Source organism: Ciconia boyciana, chromosome 3, assembly GCF_034638445.1.
Source record: "Ciconia boyciana chromosome 3, ASM3463844v1, whole genome shotgun sequence".
Taxonomy (NCBI): Eukaryota; Metazoa; Chordata; class Aves; order Ciconiiformes; family Ciconiidae; genus Ciconia; species Ciconia boyciana.
In genome coordinates this window covers 52546325-52573801 of record NC_132936.1, presented here as the reverse complement: position 1 = coordinate 52573801, position 27477 = coordinate 52546325, and the positions used below count along the sequence as shown (strand labels likewise).

Here is a 27477-nt window from a genome sequence, read left to right as displayed (position 1 = left end):
GCTTAGCATAGGTGCTGCAAATTAGGTAAGAAAAATAATGATACTACAGAGTGGATTTCTTTGTTGGAACTGAATAAGATTTTCATAACATTGAAAATGGAAGAACGTTTTTACAAGAATCAGTTATCTCTAGTTCTAAGTTAAACCCTTGAAAGATGGGTGAAATATGGCGTGACACAGATATTTCTTTGAAATAAATCCTTTATAGCTTTTTATAGAGGTGGAAACTGTTCTGTAGGACACAAAGGAAAAATGAGGAAAGGGTAAGGGACTGTAATTTATATAGTTTTAGAAAGTAACTAGAGGGAGATAACTGATAATTGTGTACAACAAAGTGATAAAAGACAAGGAAATTTTATTCAAGGTTGCACAAGGATGTTTTATAAACTGCTAATAGTCTTACAGGGAAAAAGGGGACATTGAGATTAGATTTAATGAGAAACTTTCCAACAGAAAGATTTGACAGTGGAGCAGTCTGTCAAAATGGTTATTGAAGTATGATCACAAGAAGTGTTCAGGAAGAGATAAGATAAAACTCTCAAGGGGGCAGTTAGTGCAGAGATTAGTTAGACCTGATCAAAATCGTAGCCCTGGTGATGCTCTTGGGATTTGGGTTTTTAAAAAATAATGTAATGCATTGGTTCATGCCATCTTCTCAGTTTGTATCCTTACAAGTTGTTATCTTCTTTCAAGCTTCTCCAACAAGAAAGGGCATAAATATATTTTTCCTGCTCACTCTTACTGGGCAGAACAGAAATTATGAACCTGATATTTTTTGTACTGTGAGAGCTAATTAAGAAACTCAAGATGAATGTATGGGAATTTGAAATTATTTGATTCTTCCTCTGTCTGGGCAATACCAACTGGGCTATCTGACACTGCGATTTCCCGATGCATAACAACAGATACTGAAAATACTGGGGATCCTGGTTCTGGGTATGCTGCTTTTTGTTAGCTAGTAGAAGATGTAACTGCACAGCTTCTAGGGATTAAACTTGCTAATTTGCTAGAGGTCTTCTAGTCCTGATTTCAGTCATTCTGCCTACTGCAACAGTAGCTCAAGTTGTTGAATTTGGTCTTGCTCTGCTATTTTTAAAACGAGTTTGTGTCTTTTGATGGGAATAGTTAAAATTAAACTAGAGAAGAGGAACTAAAACATGTTGCTGACCATATTTGTCTGCATTAATAGGGGGACAAAGGTTACATTTCAGAATAATCTTTGCTTTTTTGTGGTCCAAGATAGTCCAAAAGCTTTTCAGAGCAGGTTTAGCCTTGCTTTGATTTATGGCTAGCTACTTCGACCTCAAGAAGCTGTTCTCTTTAGAGAGGATTGATAGGCTTAAGGGATGGCGTGGTTATGTTCAGTTTCTCTTGACCATATCTCTCACAAGGTTTGTTGGGAAAGAGCAGCACAGCACCTGTGTGAGGATTGCCTTGCTGAGTCTTCAAGAGGGAAGTGGAGCCAGGTTTTGAGCTGCCACAGTGGGTTTAGCAATTCAGCCCTCTCCTCAGACTGCTGTGGAAAAGTCAATAGACCTGTTGTCAAGAGAAAGGGAGGTAAAAAGCACTCCATCTGAACAGCAACAATGCCATTGGAAAGACAGGATAGGCAACTGGGTTTACATTTACCAAGGAAAGAAATAAGAATCACAAGATAAAAGGCAGAGGAGAATGAGGATGGTGAATGAAGTTAGGTTATACAAGAGAACTGTTTAATTGGAAAGGTTAATTGGACATTAAGACAATGTATCCAGCAAATTCTATTTAAATACTTTGGTTATAGATAGTTTAGCAATTCATTAAAAATGGTGATGATAGATGATTTGACCTTTATTACGGGAATTCAAGGCTAGATTAGATACATTTCAGAGAGGAGTGATCTGCAGGTCGCATTTGTTACGGGGATTGGAATTGCTCTGACTCTTCCCACAAGACATTTCAAGGCAATTGTTTTTTAGGCATCATTTCCTATAACTTCAGCAGAGATAGCCTCTGATCATTTAAAAAAAAGCTGCTTTTTGTTTCATACTACCAAGGCCCAGCGCATACTGCAGTAAGGATGTATATATAGAAGCTCATTGCTTCAAATTAGTGCAATTGATTGGCCTTCAGGAAATAAAAAGTGGAAGAGAAACCAAAGCTATGTTGTTTTTTCTGAACAGATGTTGTACTAATTATGTGCATAATTTTAACATTTAATTGAGAAAAAGACAACTTATGCTTAGATTATCAGAAACTGTCTAAATTTGCAGTCAGTAATACTAGAGTTCATTGCAAGTCTTTCAAAATTCAGAATACATGTGCAATTTATGTACTAAGATTTACTTGCATCTCAAGCATGTTTTAAGAGCTGTTAAAATGCCAAAATTCAGGCTATGCATAAAACATTCTTTTACCGTGTTTGCTTTATGATACAATCTTTAATGCATAACTGCACACCCTGTTTAAGCCAAACCCCAACCCAGTTTACAGCTATGTTTTGGTACAAAACATTTCACACTGTTCAGATTCTATCTTCCCCTACGTGTATCTACACGTATTCTCTCTTTGTCTTTCGGAGGCAATAAAGAGAGATGAAAGATAGATGGAATACAGTTATATAGATACAATTAGGTGAAATGAAGGGCATCATGTGTTTGGTTTGTTTTATTTGATGTGCATATCTCTATCCCTTAGAATCTGAGGTTGCAACATTTTGGTTTTTCTAACCATTCCAGTAATCTAAGGCCTTATTTTGATGGGATGTGCTACACAGAATTGGAGGGTGGAAGGTTGCTTCAAACTAAGTGCTTAAGTTCAGAATTGTTTCTTTTTAAATGGTCTTCTCTGTGTACGGCTGAACACATGACTAAGGGCAGCATTTATTTCCTGACAATAGATTACTTCTGCTGTGGATCTTTTCTCATCTTTGGTCTCTTGCAGGGCTTAGCTAATATTGAAGCAGCACTATATAACAAAACACTAGACACTTTAATGATGTCTCCATTTACTGATCCTAGCAAAATGATTATGTTGAATTTTTTTTTCCATGTATAGAGGCCTTTTCTTCAGTAAACTTTTTTTCTTTCCCTTTACAGATTTCAAGCATGTGTTTATTTTGCATCTGTCTTTCAAGCTATGTCATGTGGTATCCATTACTTAGCGTCTGTGTTCATGGCTGTTGCTCCTAACTTTGTATGTGGGATCCCTGGAAATGTGAGTAGCGTTCTTTTCTACAATTCCTCTGAATCGACTATAGAGGACATCTGGACACTATGGACCTCAACAGAAAATTACATTGTAGTCCAGCTGGAAAATGGAGAAATTTGGGAACTTAACCAATGCAGCAGGTCCAAACGAGAAGTCAGTTTGGATCTGGCATATGAATACAAAGGCAACAAGTCCATATTTTCTTGTTCTGATGGATTTCTCTATGATGATACAAAGTGGAAGAGCACTGTTGTTACACAGTGGGATCTGGTCTGTGACCGAGAATGGCTTGCAAAATTAATTCAGCCTACATTCATGCTTGGAGTCTTGATTGGAGCAGTGATTTTTGGTGACATTGCTGACAGGTAAAGTGCCATCCTCTAAAAATTGTAGCTCCAGACTACAGTAACACCATGCGTATCTAACTGTTTTGTTGTTTTCATTAATAGTGTATTCATAATTATGTATTCACAATTTAGGAGGTTTGGATATTGTTTTATTCACAGAGGTGTTTTACTCAATTTCTTTTTCTGATAGCAAGTACTAATTTTAAAACGTATTCACAAATCATTTGCTTTTAGGTTTTTTTTTTCTTACTTTATATCAGCCATTGTTCTAGGCCTTGATCCCTCAAATTGTCCTTTGCAGCTAGTATTTGCCCCTAGATTAATTTTTTTTTTAACAGAAATAGCAATAGTTAGTAATAGCAACAGTAAAACCTGGGAGTAGATTTTCACCTCATTTTCCATGAGGAGAGATTCCTCATGGGAACATAGATTTTTATTTCTGGATATGATAAACAGCTGAAGGGCTACTAGAAGGTTAAAAGTCATGTATTTGAAAATTACAAATTTCCTAACCTCTCTCATGAATACAGCTCTGTGGGGCTGATGCAAAGGCTTTGCGGGTTTGATCAGGCCCCACATTCTTAAAATAAATACCCATATACTATTTTTCCTTGCTGTCCAATTGTAGTTTTTCCCTGAGTGGTTAGCTTAAACTTCAGTCTCTTGAAGGTTAGTCCAGATAGGAGGAAAAGTGGTTGTCAGTGAGGTGTGCTGTAATTTCATTTATTTACCAGCACGTACAAAGTTCTGTTTGAGTATGAGGAGAGTCAGTCTGTGGAGGGACTTGGACCCCAGCAGTCCCTTGCTCATGGTGCCAAGGCTGTCCTTCAGCCCGCTCCCCTCCAACACTTCCTCCCTGGATGTTATCTCAGATCATGCACTGAGACCCAGCATCAGAGCTCGACTCAGAAGCAATAGTGAGATCCAGGATGCACATCTGTATCCTCCTGCTTCTCTTGGTTTTCTCTCTCAACACAAACACACGTATTCCTACCTCAGAACACCCAGCCGTGCCCTTCTATCCATATGAGAGTCAAACGCCTAAGCTACGTTGTATTTGGTTTTGTCTCAGGCAGTTTACGTACTTGTGTTTTGCTTTGAAGGCTGGTTTAGTGTTATTTATCTCTTTCTATAAAGGAGCTTGTTGTCTAACAGCTCTGTTAGGTGGAGGGTGACGTTTTATCCCACAGCTAACAGTATAAGTGAAAAAGGATACCAGGCGTGTTGTTTTCTGATTTTCCTTCATTAGCACAATGCTACGGTGTGACGGTTACAATATGGGAATGCAAAAGTAAAGATGATCTTTTTTTTAATTTGGCTTTTAGAACACATGGAATCAATCCTGGCTCCCGATCCAAGGCTTTGTAAAACCATATTTAATACAAAACCAGAATATAATGCCAACATTTGTTCTGCGTCCCTTTAAATCATTCATAGCTTTATTAATTAATACTCAGACATGATTTATAAGGTTATGATCATATTGTTCTCATTTCCATTAATTCAAACCATGGGCAGCCAGTTAAGATAATACACACACTCTGAAGTTGCAGATTTACAACTGTAGATTTTACAGCTGAAAGTTACTATTTTCTGACACATTGTGGCTGGTGGGAAATAAGTTTGTGGGTTCCTCCCATTCCCAATTAACAGATTTCCCAACAGAAGAGCTCTGACAGCTAGGACTCACTGGGGTCTCTTCTGGCAGGGGTCAGAGACCAAATGTGCATGACTCCAGGTCAAGGTTGGAAAAAAAGAGGAGTTGTTTTAATATAGTACCAAATACTCAGGGATAAAAACCGACAAATGAGCCCACATCCCTGATAGTCCTCAAACTCTCTGTCTAAACATAATATCCACATCTCTGAAAAGCTGTTCACAGTGGACTAGATAATAAGAGTCCAAGAGAATATTATCAGGGAAGAGAAATTATTCCACGCATTTTGTATTACAGAACATTTGTAGATAGAATATAATGAATCCTCAATAGAGTCTTGTATATCTACTGCAGATTTCTAGGTTTTCTCCTCAGATGAGCTTCTTATTGATAGCATGTGCTCACTTGTTTAGGGACAACTGGCTCTACTTGGTGTATTTTCTCCCTGAGATACGGGAAGAAGATAAACAAATAGAAGTTCCTTTTCACTAAATGCCCTTCTGTTACACTGGAAATTACTATGTTGTTGATGGGAAGCTAGTACTTGACATGATTTTTTTTGCTGTTAGTATACTAGCTTCCTGGATTTCTGTGTTTGTATGCACGTGTGCTGTGATGCAATCAGAAAATTCAGGAGAACTATGTAATTGTCATTTATTAGAGAATTCAACTTTGAATAACTGGACAAAGACATGTTACAGAAGCCTTGCATTACTATCCAAATTGGTTGTTACTTTGGCAAAAGATGGCATGTGTTGATCACAGCTAACTTTTGTTAGAAATTATTAACTAGACGTTACTTAATATAAAATATCTGAAAAAGCGAGTCTTACGTACTGTCTTCATAAATAAGACAGAGTAAATTTGCAGATTAGTTATGTAGAAGTTAAACTTGAAACTGGAGGTGAGCATATGTAACGCCCACTTCTGCATGTTGCTTCCAGCCAAGAATTTGGAATGGAAGTTCCATCCATAAGAGCTTCCTTTTCCTTGGAAGCTGGAATTACTGAAAAATTAATACAGGTAACTAAACCAGAGTTTCTGTGGTGAGTGAAAGTATTAAGTACAGTATTTTCAGGCTCACTTCCAGATAGGCTCTCTGGAGTTGCAGGTGTATTTTAATAGAATGTTTGTGGTTATTCATAATTTTATTACCACTATGATTTGCAGAATGGGAAGACGGCGTGTTATATGGTTCACAAGTGCTGGTCAGTTTGTATTTGGCATCTCAGTGGCCTTCACATTTGACTACTACAGTTTCATGATTGTGCGCTTTCTCCTTGCTATGGTAAGAAAGGATGTTCACCCTGGCTCTTTTTATGTGTCATTTCCTACCCCTTCTCAGGAAAACCTCCCTTTTGTTATTATTTCCTCCGCTACTCCATTATTCTAAAGGCCCCTCTGTTGCACTTATTTCAGCAGAGCAGGGAGAGTCTGAATGTTCTTGGACCACAGCACTTTTCCTCTTTGAATTAATAGAAAGCGTCTGTATGAAGCAGTGTTTGGTACTTCCTCCATCCCAACCTCTGCTGGACTGGTAATTAAATACCAAGTGTGAGCAGCAAACTCTGGATTCTGCATTGCAGCTGCCATTGCATTTCTCCTTATTGTTAGAAATGGAGTATATTTTTCTTAAAATAACAAATCTATAATAAGTATCGTTTTTATCTCTAGCATTTTGAGTGGTGGAGGAGAGATGCACATTTTCTCTTCCATGCATCTCTTTGGTCTTTTAAGCTACATCTGGAATACTAAATACATAGGTAGACATGTTTAACACCTAGATGTTTATAGTGTACTTAAGGGTATTCCAATATATGTGTTTATGTGTATCTATACACATACTTTTATATATATGTATGATATATATCCTATATCTGATATATATTCAATATTTACACATAGTAACCAATTTTAAATTACTATTTTACATCTATATAATATTTGTAGTCTTTCTATATAATGCATAAAGAAATTAGAATGCTATCACAAGAAAAAATATGTAACTTATTTAAAGTTGGTTAGAAATTTGAAAATAATCACATAATTTATTTTATTCCTGCTGACACAGCATTAGTCAAGACAAGGACCTCCCTTTGAAGCTCCCTTTGCCTGATAAGAGCTCAGAAGGATTTCCTAGCAGGAAAAACTGCGTGGGCATTTCAGCCTTGAACAGTGAGATCAGTGAGAGGGGCTGTGGTAGTTTAGAAAAGCAAAAAGCTTGGACCAGACCGATGCTGTAGGTTTTAGCTGCCCACTGGGACTGATTTGCTAGATGGAGGTCTAAAGCTCTAGCCCCATGCCACTGAGATCAGCGCAGGTTTCCTATCAGGTTCAGCGGGTTCAGAATCAGAGATTATTAACTGGAATATTTTTAACCAGAAAATTTATTAATCAAAACAATATACTGGAATATTTTCTAGTCTAGATTTTCTAGCTGTGTTTTGAAATGTTCTGAGATACCAAGAGTTTGACTGTTGCTAGAGAATATGAAATATATATATTCAATAATATATATATTCAATGAAGAAATACTATAATGCAGAAATACTACATGCCAGTAATTGCATTCGCTAGATAACATATGAGAACCTATAACCATATATATGAGATTCTCTTCCAACATTATAAAAATTTGATTTAATGAGGTAATTTACCAGGGTGTGGAAGGTAATTCTCAGTAAATTTGCAGTTCCCTGACATACAGATTATTAGTAGTCTACTTAAAAGCCAAGGTCAAGATTTTCAGAAGTGGCAATTACTTCAGGGGACCTTATTTTCCTGAGTGTCCAGTTTGCGGCGTCATTGCGATGACCTGATTTTTGGAGGTGAAGGGCTTAGTGACATCAGCAAATTAGGCTCTTTTTCAGGTGTCTCTTGCTGGCTCTCCCCCACTACAGAGAAGCATCCAGAATCACTTCACATTTTTAAATACAGTGTCTGGGCAGTCTGAAGGTTTGAGTGAACTTTTTCTCCAGCTGATTTGTTTTCAGGGTTGCCTTTTTTTCTGTCAGTGTGGGACATGCCAGTGCGGTGGCAGTTAAGCGTACACAAATGTGGAACACTGATAGCTGTTTGTTTTTACTGCTGTTGCACAAGGAGAGTAGATACAAACCTCACTCTCTCTCTTTTTTTTCTCTCTCCCACCCCCCCAGGTTTCAAGTGGCTATCTGGTTGTGGCTTTTGTTTATGTGACTGAATTTGTTGGCATTAAAGCACGAACCTGGGCTTCTATGCATGTCCATGCTTTTTTTGCTATGGGAATTATGGTTGTGGCACTCGTGGGATTTTTGGTTCGGACCTGGTGGGTCTATCAGATATTTCTCTCCATAGCGACTCTTCCCTTTGTCTTGTGCTGCTGGATGCTCCCAGAAACACCTTTTTGGCTCCTGTCAGAGGAAAGATATGAAGATGCACAAAAAGTAATTAATATAATGGCAAGATGGAATAAAGTAAGCACTCCCTGCAAAGTTTCTGAACTATGCTCAGTCCAACAAGATGATCTAGTCAGTGGCAGAACGAGTGACAATGACATGTCCTCAACAAAGAAGCACAACATCTTAGACCTGTTTTGTAACTGGCACATTGCAAGAAGGACCATCACAGTCTGGCTGATCTGGTTCACTGGGAGCTTGGGGTACTACGTCTTCTCCCTCAGTTCTGTCAGTCTAGGAGGCAATGAATATTTAAATCTCTTTCTCATAGGTAAATATTTTTGTACCTTATTCTGTTTACAACAGAACTAGAACATAACATTTAGAAATGTCTATAGATTTGACAGCCAATTTTTTAACTTTGTTCATTCAATTATGAACCTCATTCAAAAAGTTTCTTGCTAAGTCTTCATAAAGTTGACTAACACAGGGGTATCATTCACTCCAAATCTCACTGTTTCTGGAAAAAAAAGAATTTAGAATTTGTTGGTGTAAAAAATTCTTCTCCGTCTATCTTTGTGATTGTAAAGCCATATTCTGCTTGTCTCCTCTTTGCCCTGCAAGCATATAGCAGATCTACACAAACACCAAGGGAAGCAGACCAGCAACACAAAATTGACGTGGCTCTGTTAAAGGCACAAACTAGGAAAATGAGAGAAAAAAATTGTTCCTTTAATCACTTACAGTCGTGATGTATTGAGTCTGTCTGTGTAGAAAATAGATTCATAGTTCTCAGAAGCAAGAATTCTCAAATTTTAGTTTTCTCAAAAGTATATTTTTAACTTAGTTGTAGTATTCTTTTAATTTTGCTGGTCTGGCTGTAATCTTCCTCTGGTATGTAAGTTGTTTATAAAGGCAGTTTGGTGCATGCAAGGCCTAATTGAAAGTTTGTTAAGATAAGTGGAAATATTCCATTGACTTCAGAAGACTCTAGATCAGGCACGCAGCTCTGAGTCAGCAAAGAATTAAATCATGCGCTTTGCTTTATGCAACTGAGTGCTCTCAGTAAAGTGAATGTGACTGTTCATGTACATAAGCACACAGAAGGACCGGGGCACTCATGAATTCAGTTTGTGTTGTCACGTATTATAGCGTATTGGTAGACTGACATGTTGAAGAGTGGATGCTAGTATTGCACAGAAACAAAAATGTTATGGTGGAGTACAGTGCATAAATCACTGTATCCACCTCCTTCAAAAATATTTTAGCAGACTAACATACACTGAATAATTGCAACCTGCTTTTACCAACACAGGCCCAAAAGATTGTTTCCTGAATTATAAGTGTATTGACATACTATATGTGCTTAGTAAAGGAATGCAGAATATTTGTTCAGGGCTGTATCTTATGTTGTTCCTTGATTTTACATTGGACATAGTAGCATTCTTCACGAGCAAGTTGGTTTAAAAAATGTCTGAACTGGCTTTGGCTCAATATAATTTGTCTAGGGGCAAATCATGTTTACACAGTGTTTGTGAACAGTCCTAGCCAGATGCCAATTCCTTTAGCGCTGCAGAGGTTTTTCTCTGGAAAGAGACATTAGGAAGAGATGATCTGAGTAAGAGTGGGATATTGTAAGCAGCTGCCTTCTTTTTAATGGAGAAGAGAGAAAGCTGGAACCACACTCTCTGTATTTGTGGAGGTGACTCAGAAAACCGGACCTGGAGACACCTTGGTTGCCTTTTACATTGGGGTGATTTGGGGCTGAAGCTGGGGGAGGCGCCTGTGGCTTCGGTTCTGTGCCCAGGTGGAAGCTGGCAAATCCCGAGAGGTGTGTCGGTGTGACACCAGCAATATTTAAGCTGTGGGCACATTTAAGCTGTGATGTGATACCTGAAGCAAAAAAGCAGCAAATGGCGAGCTTTCAGTCACAAGTGCTAGTGACATACAAACAGGACCGTGGCCTTGCTATTTTCTGTATTTTTCCACCCCAAAGAGAACTGGAAGCTGCTCTGTGCTGTGAAACCTGTTTCCCTTGTCCTTCTCCATCCCCCACTACCGTATTTTAGGCCATGCTTTCTGCCTTCTGTTGCCATTTCTGTTACCAAATGAACTAGCCCAACACGCTGGTTATCTCTAGATTTCACTTATTTATTACCCCCTAGTTTAAATAAATCCCCATAAAGAGGAAGTTAGAGTTATAACATGAATATGTGTAATCATGACTTAAAATAATTTCATACTGACAGGTGCTGTGGAGTTGCCTTGCTATATCATTGCTTGCATTGGGATGGACAAACTGGGAAGGAGAAACACACTCATTCCGTTCCTTATTTTAAGTGCACTGATCTGTGTTTTAATTATGTTCATACCTCAGGTTAGTCACGTACTGCTGAAAGTGTTCCTATAGTAGAAATTGATTTTAAAGGCTCTTAAGTCTGTAGAGGCAGCTGCTCTTTCTAAATCATATGGTTGATTAAAGGCTGTTTTTAAAATGCAGCTGCCAGTCTAAGATAGATTTCTGTATTTTCAGTACAGGTTTCACAGTTTCATTGCTGCAGTCACATGTAAAATGTTCCCAGGGCTTCAGTGAACCAGGACTGCTAAAAAGTTATATGGACACTAGTTACTTACTGAGACCGATTTTAAAAAAGCAAGCGATAAGTATTGCTTCTTGTTTAAAGAAGGGTCACGACTTTTGAAGGATTTAAATTAAGTTTGGAACGGTGTTATTTTCTGGTGATTTATTTATTTGTGCTCTTTTTCAATAGGATTTCAATACACTAATTATCTTAGCAAATATGGCTGGAAAATTTTCAATAGGTGTGGCATTTGGCCTTATATATCTCTACACAGCAGAACTGTATCCAACAATTGTAAGGTAAGAACTTTCACCAGTCACATATTTTTCATTATTTTGCTGTTATTTCCTTTTCTTTGTCATGCTCCTGGGCCAGATCCAGCAGCTCTTGACATTAGTGGCAGTGGTCCGAAAGACTTGTAATGGGATGAGTTCCTCCGCTGCTTCAGAGTTGTCTAGTATTTGGCTGTATAATAAATTTTTATTTATTTTTCATTTCCCTGTGCATTCTTTGGTTTCATTGAGGAACTAGAAGAATATTCAATACCGTCTTAAACATTATTTATACCTTTCTTAAAAGTCCTGGTGGTTCATCCTGTGCTCTCTGCTGAATGATTGTTGTATTTTTAATCTTAATTATAGAAGCAGCTGAATTTCATTACAATATAAATTTACACTGGTGTAGCAATAGCTTTCTAGTACCATTGCATAAAGACACCTATCATCCTACTGATGTTTTGAGTGTCTGTGCATTTCTGTTTGCTTTATCTGCCAGAATTCATATCAAAGTCTTTGTTTTACGTGTAGATCGCTTGCTGTTGGAAGTGGAAGCATGATGTGCCGTGCAGGAAGTGTGGTTGCTCCTTTCTGTGTATATCTGAGAAGTGTTTGGATTTTCATGCCACTTGTAAGTATTTATTTCAATGGTGAATGTTTCTGGTTTTGAAAAGGTGTATGTGTCACTTGTTTTCTCAGGAACCAAAAGCTGAACTTTTATTTTGAAAAGGAAATGGAATGAACCATGCTTGTTGTAAATTTTAAGTCTCAAAGTAACTTCATATTGTTCAAAATATGCAGCTAAACCAAAAGGGAGACTTTGAGTCACTGAAATCTTCTGGAAAGTTTTTACGATGGAAGATATACTTATGCACTGAATCCTAGTATAAAATTGATAAAAATATCAATTTTTTCCATAAATATCAATTTTCCAAAAATATCAATATTTTCCATAAAAATATACCTTATCTACCATGTAACATTTAGGAAGTGTCATAATCCATACTTCTTTACTCTGCAGGCCTAGCAGTTCTTGACCATGCTCATGATTTACTCTTACCTTTTTTCAAAGGCATAGTTCTTCCATTCTTGGAATTCACCATGGGTGGCTGTTTTTTCTTAATATTATTCCTTAATCTTTTCCATGGCTTCCCTGGGACATTGCATCTTTGGAATAGCCTTCCAAAAGATCAAGAATGTCTTATGCTTACTATAGTTGGTCTTCATAGCTGTCCCAAAGCTCCTTTTCTGCATTTTTCATTTACAAGTTTGTTTCATATGTTACATATGTTTCATTTACATATATGTGAAAACAGAAGGAATTACAAAGTTTATATTAAAGCTTTAAGTAGAGAAGAGTTTATTAATGATTTAAAATTAAAGTTCTTTCAAAAACCCTTAGAATTCACTGTGACTAGCACACCAATGTTATATGTAGATTGCATGTGTCAGAAGGTGAAAATGTAATGGGATGTGTCTTTCACCTAGATTCTTACTCTGATTTTGTCTACCACGTTGGAATTCCCTGAAAAAGTGGCTTTGTGTCCTGTTGATTTAGCAACTATAAAATCTTCAATTATAGATGCTAGAGATTGGTTTCAGAGAATTCTTGGGAACTTGTTTCATTATTTAAATTAATTACTTTCAGTTGTTTTGGATGAAAGTTAAGAGGGTGAAGCAGACCACAAATTAATTTATTGCCTCAAGCTCCTAAAAAATGTTTTCTTTCTTAATAATGGCCCCATACAAACGAAGATATCATCCCAGAAAAGATGAAGAAACATTTGCACAACAGAGGGGTCATGGGAGAACATTCTTTTTCTCATGTCAGTGTTGTGCCTTTACTGGCTGAGATCAGCTTTATCTGTGCAGAAGTGCTGCAGTTAAACGACAGATGGGGAATGCTCAAACATGCTGGCGAGCAGTGCAAATGGCAGTATAAACAGAGGAATTATTTCAGCTATGAACAGCTCTCAGTGTACAAAAAGTATCCAGAGTATTTGCAGAGTTGTGTAGTAGTTCACAGTGAATATGTTTTCATTATTAACTCCTGTTATAAAACATTTGTCAGTTTATTAAATAGGCTTGTCTTTAGTTGGAGCATAGCATGCAAAGTCTCAGGTAACATAAGTGTTTTGGAATGCAAATGCAATGGAAATGGTTTTGTAAGTAAACTGATATACATCATGTTGATCTATTGTACACACCACACATTGTCAAGCCGTTACTATTGCTATTTGTCTGACAGTCTGCCTCCCATACAGTTATGCCACCTGTGAGTAATGCAAGCATCTCATTTGAATGCCTATAAAACTTGCCAAGTATGTTTTTCATGTGACAACTTTCTAGAAAACTTACAGTAAAGCAACTGCTCCATGTATAACCTATTTCTGTTTCTCAGCTGTTAAGAATTATCTTATGGTAGCCCTTTAACAGACTTGATTTTTCTCTCAGATAAACCATAAATTGTAAATTAAAAAAACCTCCACTGAGGTCAGTAAAGTTAAATGAATGCAAATCCTGTGTCTAATACTAGTGGATTTTCAGGACAAAATTTAACCTTTTTTTGTTGAAGTAGGAATTTTGTAAATAAGATCGCATTTTTTTAGATTGGTTCAGACCCATCAGATGTGGATATAAATATAAATATCAGACTAGAATAATCATTTGTTCTCAGAAAGTATTATTTTGTAGGGTTATTTAATTAAAATTATCTTTTGTTCTAGACTAAATATATTAAGTCCTGGTCTTAGACCACTGTGAAATTAAAATTGTTGCTCCAGGTAGGGAGGAAGACATACGAAAAATGGTGGTAAATCTTTTTTTGAAGTTAGTTATGGTAGCTGTTAGAAGCTGCTGCCTGTACTGAAGTGTTGGGAACACTTTGAGAGTTTGACTAAGCAGAAAGTCAGATTTGAAAGACTCTGAAAAAGCAATGAATTTAAGCAGGTACTCCTGTCAAATTAACTTCAGTGGAGCTTAAACATACTTAAATACTTTGTACAGAAGTACACTTTAGTCCATAAGCATTTCACTCATTGACTATATCAGAAGATCATTTTCTGATGCTGAATCATATATTTAAAATAGTACATACATACAAAATGTACACATTTGTTATGAGCAAGCAAAGAGCTAAATTATGTCAGGTGCCTCATGAAGAAGTATGCCAAGATAAGACTGCAAAAGACTTGCTTTGACTAAATGTGTGTAACTTCATTGATAAGTGTGGTTATTGCCCCTGAAAAGGTAGATGACATTTGAGAAGTCCTTTCATTAATATACTGTGACTTAATTGTTTCATATTCTGTCTTTCATAGGAAATACTGGGAAATGCTTTGTAGGGTCAGGGAGAAGGGAAACACACGGAATTAGCGTGCAGCAGCTTTCACACTGAAATAAGAAAACTAACGTGATGGAATAGAGTTAAGAGAGCTGAGATGAAAAGGGAGGAAAGATGGTGGTGTGTACGCTTACGGAATAGTGAGAGTTTGCAGGGGAATAAGAGGTACGTTCATGAGGAAGGAAAACATGAGAAGAATGCAAAGTGTCTAAAAGGCTAGCTGAAACAGAGAAGACACACATACTCAAAGCACACAGTGTTGCTTTAACCTTGTTCTGCTGGGCATCAGTAGTGACCCTGCTCTCATAAACTCCAAATGTACAGGTATCCATAAGCTTCAATATCCTTAACAGCCCTCAGTATCCTCAAATATAAACTTATGACAGCCTAAAGAATGTGCGTAAGAGAGGTTACCGTGGAATAGCTGCCATATGTCAATTCATCCTGTCTTACCATGGCAGAAAGTCATGTTTTAATAGCGGATAAGAGTTTTGACACTCAGAGGTGAGACTTTAATATTTTGGAATATATTTTTAAATATCACCCATGCCACACATATACATGCCTGCAAGGATTTCCCCCAGTTTGTCACTCAGTGCCATTTCCTCTGCTCATGTTAACTGCTAGGATTTTTTTTTTAATTTCTCATGGTAAGAGCATGACTATTTTATTTTCACTGTAGTTTTTAGTATTCAACAGTATTTTGCTTAATTTTTTATTTTGTCAGCCTCTATATTTAATGCACGTGCAAAAAGAGGAGCATATGCAACAGCATGAATTCTGCTTCTCAAAAGAGTGCTTGAGACAAGCTGTCCTCTTCTTTTGGAGGTCGGGGGAAGGAAAAGCAGCACGGTCCATTTGCATGAAAATAGCTCTGTTTAAGGTTACAATGGAGAATTCCCATTTTAAAGCACCTTTCTGACTTAAAGAGGAAGTCTGGCTTAGCTGCAGATGGTAGCTGGCCAGTTCTTGTCTCAAGCTCTGTGTGAGAGACAGAGGCATAGTTATTCCAAATGCTCTCTCTCACACTTGGAAAGAAAGCATTAAACAAACAGGACAGACCTGATAATCAGCATAGGGCAAGATAAGGATAATACAGCATCAAAGTGCACAGTCATAACATGGAAAAACACTGAGGCCAGGCATGATGTACGCTGTAGAAGCGTTTCTATCAAGAGAGATTTGGGTCATTTATAACCTGATGTTGGAAGAATATCAGGGTTGTAATGCTGTTCTGTACTTCAAAGGAGGAAAGTGTGAATTGTTCTCACTGAACAAGGCACAGAAATGAAGGGAAAGAAAAGATACTCCTGGAACATGTGTGTGCTTCTGCATCTACCACACATGATCTTGATCCTTGCACCACTCATGCTGAAGTAAGCTGTTGTTATTGAACTGTGTACACCATGGAGAAATAAGATGTGATCCCAGTCCGAATGTCAGTAGATGCCTGCACTCCTAACAGATCTTTGAAACCGCAGTTTAGCAAAGTATTCCTGTTTAGAGCTAGCTCATTATCTGCTGAAGAGCTCTCCTGAGCAGGGATGTGCACTTCTGTGGCTCCAGGCCAACGATCCATACTGAGACATTCTGACCTGGCTGTGTGCCTGTTCCTCTTACAGTTGATCTGGCCTGTTCCTCTTACAGGCACACAGGTACAGGGGGAATAGGTTCAGGAGCTAGCGTGCAAATTGAGATTACAGGTGCCAGGGTAATTGTAGCTCTGTGAACATGCATGTAAAAATAAATGTATGCAATCCTAGAATCAGTTCTTAAATACATACCTGATAGAAATACCAAATGAAGAGATACGTATTGTTTTCTCAAACAGAATTATTCCTGCTTGCACTCTATTGATACCTTGTGGAACAAAACACTTCACTTGCTTTTCATTAATTCTGCTACATAATCTTTCATTTATGCAACAAAAAAAGGCAGATCTTTTATACAGTCAATATTTAAGACTTATGATTTTTGATTTGCATTACAGTTCCTTGTGCTTTATTTTAAAGGTACTCTCAAGCAAGATCAAAGAGTTGCATAACTTGAAAGACATTTCTACCTTTACAGCTACTGTTTATTTCTTCTAGTTGCTTGTTGGAATCATGGCTCTTCTGAGTGGAATATTAACAATAATGCTTCCAGAAACACTGGGAAAACCATTGACTAATACTTTGGTGGAAGCTACAGAAATGGGAAGAAACAAGAAAAGCTGTTCAGGAAAGACTCCTCCAGCACACAGTGGTGCGGCGTTAGAAAAAATAGAGATGTTTGGTCAAGAAACAGTCAGCACTGAGAAATAAAGCAACGGCAAAATGGCTGTTCCCAATTTTAATCATTATCTAATTTATAAGATATTTTTGTTCAAGAAATGTGACGGTTCTGTAGTATCTGTGCCTTTTAATTTGTATCCAGTCTTGCCTTTTCAACAGAGCAAGTACATAAAACCTTTTCCACGTGACTGAGGTACTGCAGAAAATTTGATAGGATTTCTAGATCCCTTGTCAAACTTACACAGGCTTTAGAAAACCTATCTGACTTGCTGTGACCAGTTGGAATGATTACTCTAAATGTTGGAACCTACCTGATTACACATATGTGAAAAATATGCCAATTCTTTGCTTCACATTTTCTGCAGTTAGATTTGTAAACCCACCACAAAGTGCCCTGTCCACTCTCGTCCTGTTGCAGCTGACAGTTACAGGCTTGAGCCTTCAAAACATGGTAAACTCAAACAGTTATAATTCAAGAGAGAAGCCTTAACATTGCATTAAGTCATATCAATAATTTCAAAGTCTAACTAATTTATTATTTTCTTTTTTCTCAAATTTCCTACTAGAAAAGGTGCCATTGCTAACAAAGGAAAGTATTCTGTGGAACAGCTTCTGACTGAAAAAATAATACTAAGTTTGCAAAATGTGCAAATAGTTTGTATACTATTCATTCTGTTGAATGGCAAATGTATTTTTATTAGTGGTTTAGAAAAAATTGTTCACTGGATCTACTGCTGTCTTCGTAAGTTCTTTTTAGTTTAGGTAAAACTAAAATGCCTGATGCCTTTGAAAGTCATATTCATTCCAGACTGTTATTTCAGTCCTCCCCTTCTCACTTATTTCATCTCAGATCTAGCATCAGATTCTCCATAACTTTCAAGAGCTGCACCAGCAACTTTGCCAAATGCCTCCATCAAGGCCTTCTCAGTCCTCAGTGGAGCAGAATAAGTGGCAAATGGGTCTTATTCAGGCTCTCTGCACAGAGGTGGACTTAGTTATTAATGAATGTTTAGTAGACATGGTATCTACACACCATTTTTCTCATAGACCAGCTGTCTGTAGCTCATTTTTTCCTTGTACCACACAAAATCAGTTAGAAAAATATAATTTAAAAAATGGTAGCTGGAGGACACTGATCAACAGAAGTGTTACCAGTTACTCTAGTAGTTTTAGTCAAAGTGTCTGTAAATGTCCCACTGTTGTTACACCTCATGTGTGCATCAACACTTACTTACTGGTGCAGTGATCGTGCCTTATGACTGTGGACCACAGAAAACTGGTGGATAGGAATGCATCATTCTGGCTGTTATTTTTATGGCTTTCTGTGCCACCTCCTCTTTTTCAGTCTACCTCCAGACCTGGGGGTTTCTTCCTTGCCTGAGGATCTGTATCCTCTTCTCTCGGCCACCTTTGGTTTGAAGGGGGCGGCACATGAAGCTTCTGTGTGTCGAGGTTCAGACAGCACTCTCTTGCCTGGGCTATGTGAACCCTGTCATCCCTGGTTTGAAATCAGAGTTCTTCTCTTCTTAGGCACCTACTGTCATGCTAGCTGGTATGATCTCATCAAAACAAGTCTTCCCTTGTTTACTTCTTTGACATGTACCCCAAAATAAGACATCTGTATTACTATAGATAAATATTCTATATACTGTAGAGTTTAATGGTGACATTTTTCAATTATATGTGCACAGTCATATTAGTTTCAATGACTTCTGAAACCAGAATAATGGTTTGTATCCCCTTATAAAAGATTTTTTTCTTTACTGCACTGTCCTAGAGTGCCAAGTGGCATTTTGGTCCTGGTATTAGGACAAAATCATATCCTGTATGAGGACTAACATGCTTCTAAGCCAAGCAAAAAACAGTAAGTTTAAGTTCAGGGAGTTTCTGTGTGATAATTATATGGAAAGCAGAAAGGGACCTTTATGTTCCCTTCAGTTCTGTGGGTGTTCCAGTATTTGTAGAGAAAACCTCTGAAGAGAACTGCATAGAACACTGTGGCTTCTGTCCAGATATATTAGTACAGCAAAAGCATGTGCTTAACCTTACCCGCGTGAGTAATCCCATCATTATTCAGAGAACGATTTGAATACATACTTTGATGACTGAAGATAGGATTACTTACATGCTGTGGCTTTTTATTTTGCTGAAGAGCAGACCTGGTATTCTTCCACTGCTTTCAGATCCCTCTCCACTTCCCAGAGCAGAACAACTCTCCTTATGTGCAAGATCTGTTGCCAAACCCTGCATGCCCTGCCTTAAACAGGGGTTTAACCATGCTAAAAAAAAAACCATCGTGCAACAGACTTAATAAGGAATTAAACTGGTACTGTCTGACATGGCAACCACCCCTCCCCCCCCCCCCAGAGCTCCAAGTAATTGAATTATTTTGGGGTTCTTTCACACTGATACTCCCTCTTTTATTAGTACAAGGTCCTATCTTAAACTCCTTATTCTTGAGTGCTGGGGACAGTACAGTCTATTTCTAACAAGGTACTAAAGAACAATTAAAATTAATTTTTCTCCTTCCTTACCTGCCAGATACCTGATTTGGGGGTTACCCTGCTAAGAACAGTCAATGGATGTTCTCTGTTCCTTTGACTTGAGGGATTCAAGGCCTGGTCATCTGTAATTGGTATACATAAGGTAAAGGAAAAAAAAAAGAAAAAAAGCAGAAACTTAAATGCACAGTGATACTGAGCAATCATTACAGGCTAAAACTTAATGATGATTCTAAAACACAGTATAGCTTGACGGCTTTTAATCCCCAAAGCCAGTTCCTCCTGTCACTGAAGTCAGTATTTGGTATTTGGTCTTTGATTCAAATGAGACCTGAATTTCCCTGAACTAATGACGTTACTTTTTTCCCTGGAAATAAAAAAATTATTGATCTACAGGTACTTTTGTGATTTTATGCATGAATAGCTTAGAGGATGCCTTGGGGTATCCTGTTCTTTAACCTGAGGAAGCATATTACTGTAAAAAAGGAAATAGCATGTGTCTATATGTCTCTAGCATTTCTGTTTGCTTGTTTTTTCCATATGGACAAAAATATGTTTAACACTAGTCATACATTATAAACGTAGCATAGACAGAGTGAGTTGATTTCTTTCTCTTAAATATTTATAGATTATCTAAATCCTCTCACAAGAGAGCACTGAGTTTGAGAACAAATGCTTCTGTTCCTGCGGGGCATATTTTCCTCTCGTTGCTCATAAAAAGAATTCCTTTTCATAGTTTCTTATCTGAATCCTTAAGTTCTTTTATGTTTGTTTTTGTCATCTCTATCACTGCTAATTTATTGTGCTGATCAATGTCTCTGGAGTTACATAATAATGGTTTTATGAGATACTGGATTAGAATTCTTATCTGTCTTAATTGCTGGTCACTATTGCACAATGACAAATGTTTTTGTCCTAAGTTTGATATCATATTTTATTAGACAGTCTTGCAGTTCGTTAAGGACATGCTTTCTGGGTTAAATATAGGAATGAGAGCAATTATCATTAGTTTAATGATAACTGAGAAAAAATAGTAAGTAAATGTGTTTGGTATTTTGAATCTGTATTTTAAACCAGATGTATTTTCTACTTTAATAATTCACTTCAATTTCTTTGTGCAAATTTCTATAGTTTAAACATCTGTATAGAAATAAGAGCTATCCAAACTGTGTGCGCTCTGTGTCCCATGCTTTGGGTGGTACCCTGCCTGGGTAGGGTGGAATCCTGCCTGAAGGCTGAGGGGTTTTGTGTAATGGCTCTGCGGAAACCGAAGATGGTCCGACATCCCAGCTCTGGGATGGAGGAATCTGGCGTTCTCCTGTATCTTTCACAGCTTATTTTTACCAACTCCTTACGTACAGTCACTTAGGAAGCCTCTGTAGCATTGGACTCGGCAACGTGCAAGGCCTGTGAGTGCCTTTTGCAAGGGCTTACAAAATGCAAGGTCACTTGTGCCAGGGAGGCATGACTCCAGAAAGGCATTTGTGGCTGCCAAAAGGAGGATCTGGATTCATCCTATACCCTTGTACAAACATATCTTAAAGGTGCTTGTCTGAATCCCACAACAGATTCATAGGGGAGAAATGAAACTCAAAGATTAAAAAAAAAAAAGGAAAAAAAGAAAAGAAGAGTGTTGAGGAAAGAACAAATTTATTTTATCGGGAAAAATTCTAGTAAATGCAGTTGAGCAGTATCTGCATTGTTACAACTCTCATGAAGAAAGGTTAGAGCACATCTAAGTACTGGTAACCTAATAATTTTGTACAAGATTCTATACCAGGTGGAGCGTGCATTTTGGTAACATGGGGCAAGTATGTACCCATGGGAAGGAGTTTGTTTGCCTAGAATATGGGGGTTTAGTACAATATATGCTAATTTTTTTTAATATGTATTTATTATCTGCAATTATGTGCAAGAATAAAGTCAAACACATGTTATTTAATCTTTACACCTTTATGTAATTGAATGAACTCCTAACCATCACCAACACTCCATTTGGTACATGCTCCCTTGTGGGAGCTGGACTGGTGCTTCGGCGTTCCACGGAGAGCCCTCCTGCAGGGAAAACCATGGGATACCTTCTGCAAGGTTTAGGCGGGCAAGTATCACCTGCGTGTCTTTTTCCTGTTTGTGTTTGCAGGTGTAAAGCAAGGTTTGGGTAATGTGGTAGGTGGCGACTACAACAAAATGTGCATTAAAAACGTGACATGTTTTGCATTTCAGTTGCAGGAAGAATGTGATTCTTTTTTGCCTTTCTTTGTATAAGCTGGCTGGGGCAGTAGTCCCTCGGACAAATTCAGTAGTGAGAAAAATAGCTGCAGATATTGTAGATTGGGTATGAGTTGATCAAAAAAGAGAGTAGTTGACTATAGGAATGACAAAGCAATATAACGTGTAACCACTTCGTGTTCAGTGGATGTGAAAACTAACTGTCTCTTCCTCATGCAGGAATTGGAGTGGGCAGACAGTGCAAGGAAAATGAGAATTGCAGCAATCTATATCCCTGTTCTTTGTGATTTGTCCTCTTAGCCCTTCTCAGGAACCTATTTATTTTCCACTTCCCTTAAATCTCAAATTAGTGCAAATTACTCAGTTTTCCATGCATATTTAATTAATCTTATGTTATCTGATCAAGTTACATCCATCACTTGGCTTCATCATTCGTGTTTTAAAGGCTGTGTATGTCCTTGCCAGGTGATTTAGGTTCCTCCCTGAAAGTAACCATAGTGAATGGTTCAAATACTTGTTTGCTAAAGTTGAGAAATCTGAATCATCCCTGATACACTGATTTCAAGAGCACTGAGTTCAATCAAGCTGAGAAAAATCAAGCCTAAAAAGTATATACCTCAAATGGGGAAGTATCCTCTTTATAATATGACTGATATATAAAAATGATTGTGGAGAGGTTTGTACACAAAACCAGCTCTTTCAAAGAAATTACTATCCTAGGTTTATGAATTATCAGAAGTAATGGGGAATATCTCATTTAGTGACAAACCACCTCTTCTCTCTCTGCATTCCTGTCTAACACACAGGCTTGGATACTGCTCGGGCATTTGCTGCAGATGAGTAGGATCCAGCCATGGAGTGCTCACAGGCATCTAGTTATTAACGTTGCCTCATAATGTTCCGTCTGGAGATGAATTGACTTGCACAGGAATAAGAAAAAAACAGCACCAAGGGGTGATCCTTGTGAAGATTCCCTCCACAGTCTCATTGCCAGTGATGAGAATGAAAAGCAGTGATCAGGAACATAGCAAAAGAACCAGAGATAAATGGGCAATCTCTCAGTAAATATTTTCACAAAGCTTTTCAATAGGAATGTCGGTACTGCCAATATCTTCCTCATATTGAGACAATTCCCCCAGAAGTAAGTAAATAATAACATGGGAAAACAGCAAAATGAGGAGCAGCTTAACCTCTTTGCTGAAATGGTAACTTGTCATGGACATTGATGCTTGACTTGATCTTTGAACTGGTTAAAGAAGTGGCAGAGAAGTGATCCATGTTATTCATAAGATCAGAAACAGGTCAGCAGTGCTGTGTTCACAGGGGTCATTTCTGCTTATCCTTACTGCTCTATTCAAGAGAGTACACAAAGCAACGGGAATGCTAAGGTAAAGGGAAACACTTCTTAAGCACTGCTCGAGCTGGGTTGGTGGTGTGCTGGGATGCCACTGCCGGCCATTGTTCAGGAGCAGCTCCAAGTCCGATCAGGGCTGCGTTTGTTTTATGCCAGAAGCCTGGCGCTCTCTTCTTGAGTGACCAAATCATGACTTGCACTCAGACAAAGGATACAATAGCCACTATCACAGAGTTTGTCAGGAGTGTTCTTGAAATACCAAGAGGTGGATGTTGCACTTGGAATACTATTTAGCCAATTTGTTAGTTCAAAATTACTTACTTTGCACAACACACAGAATAATATATACACAAACGTCCAGGAGGTCTTCAGCAGTTGGGATGTTATGCAGAGCTTCTTGTCTATCCTTGTGCTTTTTCCCATCTTTCATGAGAGAGCACCAACATCTGTAGCAAAAAACTTCCGTATCTTGAAGGCCTCAATACAGAATGGCTGATTTTCGGTTAATCAGGGCTCTGGGAGTTAGACCAAAGAGGTATGTATTGTGCTGTTCATTTTAGGGAATAGTGGAGGTAAGAAAAACAATGGTGGCACTAAGGAGTTGAAATTTCTTCCCCTTATAGATGCCTGCATGGATAAACAAGCATTTGTGGTGGAAGTCACACATCTGGGTTACATAGAAAGAGATGACAAAGCTCTCTCTTAATCCTAAAATACGGCAAAGCATAGTGTGTTCACCCTTCCAAAATACTTTAGCCCATGGAAGAGTAAGAGTTTCTCAGTGAAATTACTGTAAGAGTTGGTATCCCAAACCAGCATGCATTTCCTGAGTCTCATTCTCAGGAAAAGACACACTGGGAATTCCCTGAAACATTCAGCCTTGTATAAACATCCGACACAGAAAATTTCAGTCCAAATCACTCAAATTTGGTGAAGTTATAAGCAATGAGAAGTAGAATCTCTGGAGGAGAAATAGCAGGTAATTTTAATCTTAGCTGGCACTGCAACCTCTGTTTATATTTGAAGGAGATTTCCGTATCTGAAAGGCTCCTCTCCAAAGCTATGCAGATATCCTGCAGTGACTTAAAATAGTGTACATTTTACAATCAATACACCAAGCCCATCAACAATTTCATTTCTGAACAAGCAAACCTTCTCTGTTTCCTCTGCCTCCTTCCCTGTCTTACTCAATACTCTAATTTCAAACCACACAGAAAAATCAAGCTCTACTATAATTTTGGCAGAATTATTCCTTGTTCACTCTTAAAGGAAAAAAAAACCCTAAAAATTATGCATCTAAAAAGGTCAGTGATTCCATATGTTTAATATATCATGGCTTTAGTTTTACCATTTAAGAACACGGCTAGACTGGGAGGCGAGAACAGCTAGTTGTGTGATGTGCACGCTGTTGCTCTGTGTACGGATGCCCTTGGGATGGCTGCCTGGTCTGTATTTGAATGGCTGCGAAGAAAAGGCACCTGCTTGCAAGATCCACAGCAGATGTTCGACAGGACTGGGGGGGAACAGTCTCCAAACACCGTCCTGCTGAGCCTCTTCAGGGACGAATGCCCAAGCAGTCCAATATTAGCCAAAATGTCCTGCCAATGGCAAATGCTGTGAAGCCAAGAATCCCTGGTGTACAATTTCATCCCAGTGATCCTGCAGACAGGTTTGTTTTCGACAAACGTGTGTTTTTCTGCTGAAAAAGGTTAATCCAGACAGTCCTGGCTGGCTGTGCTCGTCAGGCATTTGCGGTCTAGCAGGAACTCATTCTTTATTGACATGCGATGCCTGAAATGAGCAGGCCCAGGGACACGCTGTGTTACTGCCATCCTGACTGCTAGCGCGATTGCTCAAGCACTGTGGCAATCTTCAGGCAGCTTCAGAAACATTCAGAGCAGAATTAGTTGCTTGTAAGAGAAGAAAAAAGACAGTATGTTCTGCTCAGGCCAGCGGGGCCCCACGAGCCTCCTCTCGAGCTCACCGGGGAAATCTTCAAGGACTGAAGTTCTCGGCAGGCGGCGAAGGGCACGGCCCCGGCAGCGCCAGCGCGGGGCTGCCGGGCTCTCCCGGGAGAGGTGCCAGCCCCGAGGCGGCCTTTGCTCAGGCACAAACGGCTCCTTCATGTGCGGAGGGGCGCGGAGCCAGGCGCTGGGGGAGCGGCCTCGGGCAAGGGGAGCTGCCGGCAGCCGCTGCGGGCCCCCCCAGCGACGCGCTCCCTCCTCTCCCGCTCCGCTTCCCCGCGCTTCCCGGGAGGGCGGCTCTTCCAGGCAGGACCGCGGGCCTCCTCCTCACCAGGTACTGCCTTCTCTCCCCGCTTGTTGGGGTTTTTTTTCGGACCGTACTTCCAGTCGAAGAGGGAAACGTTAGATGGCGGAGCCCTTTCGCTGCCGCGGGCCGGGAAGGCGCCCGCAGGGGCTGTGCGGGGACCGAGGGCTGCCCCGGGGGCTTTCCGTGGGGCACGGACCAGCTCCTTACGCCCAGGTAGGGAGGGGTTTAGGCCACACGTAGCGGCGGCCCTGCAGCGACAGCGCGGTGGCTGTCACGGCTGGTTCTGGCGTGAGCCGCAGGGTTTGGCCGGGGCTGTGAGATCCCTGCAGTTCGGGGCGTGCTAAACCTCAGCTTCTCCCTGCTTTCCCCCTCTCCCCACACCGAGAGGCAAGGGCTCAACAGCCCCCGCCCCGTGGGGAACGGGCAACGCGGATCTCTCCAGTTTTGGAGAAAAGCGAGAGCGTCGCTCGGCGTGTAAGTGCTGCTGCTGGAGGTTAGTATTGTTGGTAGCTTATAGCATGGGTATAACCTGCCTTCCTTTAGGAGCTATTTCCCGTGCATGCATATGCGGACAGCTGTCTGAAAGAGGAGCTGAGGCCTCGCTGGTAGCCTCAGGTCTCTGTCACGGTGGCTCAGAGACAGCTGCTTTCTGCCATGGTGCTGTACGTACCCAGCAGAGAGGCTGAGGGGGGCCTGGGGAGCCTCCAGCATTCGGTGGTGTTCGGTGAACAGAGCATCCTCGCCATCCTCCTGTGGCAGGCCCCGAATGTACATCTCGCAGAGCAGCCCAAGTGACTGAAAAGGGATTGGGCCAGAGTCAAAAGGCCAAAATCAGGGCTCCCTCCTCAGCAAACCCCAGGAACAGATCGAGCGTCATCAGTGTCTGTAACTACCTTTAGCAAAGAGCCTGGCAAAACCCCTCTCTGGGGTCAGGCGAAGGGAAGCAACACCAAGGGTGCTTGTGAACTGGGGAAGTGAATAAACGCAAGAGCGATCTGCAAAAAAAGGAAGGGAGAAAGCGCTCCACGTCCGGCACAGATGGGGACGGTGGGTGCAGCCGTCCCAGTGGATGAGGAGCCCCTCCGGCAGTCCAGAAAGGCTGGAGCCTTTGCTTCCCAGTACTGCAGGCTTCAGGTGATCCAAAAAAATGTTTCAGCACTTAGATATGGTGAGAGTTAGTTTAAAAAAAAACCCACAGGACTTCAAATGTAACAGGTTTTGGTTTGCTTTAGTTACTTCCTGTTGATGCATTTTCTGATCAACGGTTCAGCTGGGCTTTTTGCACTGTTCATTTGGGCGTGTAAATATGCTTAGTTTGGTAGGCCAGCCGCGTTGCGACACAAGCCAAGAGCGGCCAGCCTGCCAGGGAAGCACGCTCACGGAGTTGGGCCATAAGGGGAAAAGGGTAGGGCGAGGGGCCGTGCCTGTGGCGCAGAGATGCCAAAGCAATAGTGTTCGTGCAGCTCTTCCAGCTGAGGGATGCTGGTGTCCCAGGGTCCGTCGCAGCCTCAGGGGCAGCCTGGAGGGACCACGGGCCAAGAGGCTACCACTGCAGCTGGCAGTGGGTGTGCTTGTTCCTGTGCCTGTGTGTGCACGTGCGTGCTGGGGACCAGTGTAGTGGTCCGTACTGATCACTTTATCCACTGCTAGAATGATGTTAAGACTGATGTGGTGATACACAACTATGTGAGGCAAGAAAGAATAAGGAATGGATCTAATTAAACCTGCAATTTAGATCCCCTTGCATCACATGAGGCTGACATTGTCTCCTCAGCTGCGGGAGTTGGGAGATTAAGTCACATCACAAAATATCTCAATATTTTTTAAAATAATTCATTTTGGCCTGGGAGGAGCAGGAGGGTGGCCGGGGCATGAAGCCCACGTCAGGCAGCCGGTGTCCTCTTTGCTGGGGAATTACAGCTCCAGGTGGCTCTGTCTGGCTTCTGTCCCATCCTTCTGACACTAGAAAGGACAGAGAGCTAAACGGTACCTGACACCCTTCACCTCCACCTCCACCCTTCCCCAACAGTTACTGCAACTGATTTGCCTTTTAAATGCTGATTTTTTTTGCAAAACCCTCAG

At 39.9% G+C, this 27477-nt stretch overlaps 1 protein-coding gene across 12 annotated transcripts in view; it reads left to right on the top strand.

Annotated features, from left to right (window-relative positions):
• Positions 1 to 27477, top strand: part of LOC140649034 (solute carrier family 22 member 16-like) — a 116666-nt gene that overhangs the window by 16869 nt on the left and 72320 nt on the right. For 2 of the 12 annotated variants that reach the window (XM_072855659.1, XM_072855658.1), the window contains exons 2-7: positions 3078 to 3554; positions 6364 to 6481; positions 8349 to 8898; positions 10817 to 10944; positions 11339 to 11448; positions 11956 to 12055. In XM_072855659.1, the coding sequence (XP_072711760.1) occupies positions 3078 to 3554; positions 6364 to 6481; positions 8349 to 8898; positions 10817 to 10944; positions 11339 to 11448; positions 11956 to 12055 (1483 nt within the window). Of the gene's footprint in view, positions 1 to 3077; positions 3555 to 6363; positions 6482 to 6624; positions 6731 to 8348; positions 8899 to 10816; positions 10945 to 11338; positions 11449 to 11955; positions 12056 to 16857; positions 21741 to 24875; positions 25423 to 25794; positions 25889 to 27477 lie in introns of those variants that run through there. The other 10 variants (XM_072855664.1, XM_072855660.1, XM_072855663.1 and 7 more) reach the window with 10 other exon arrangements.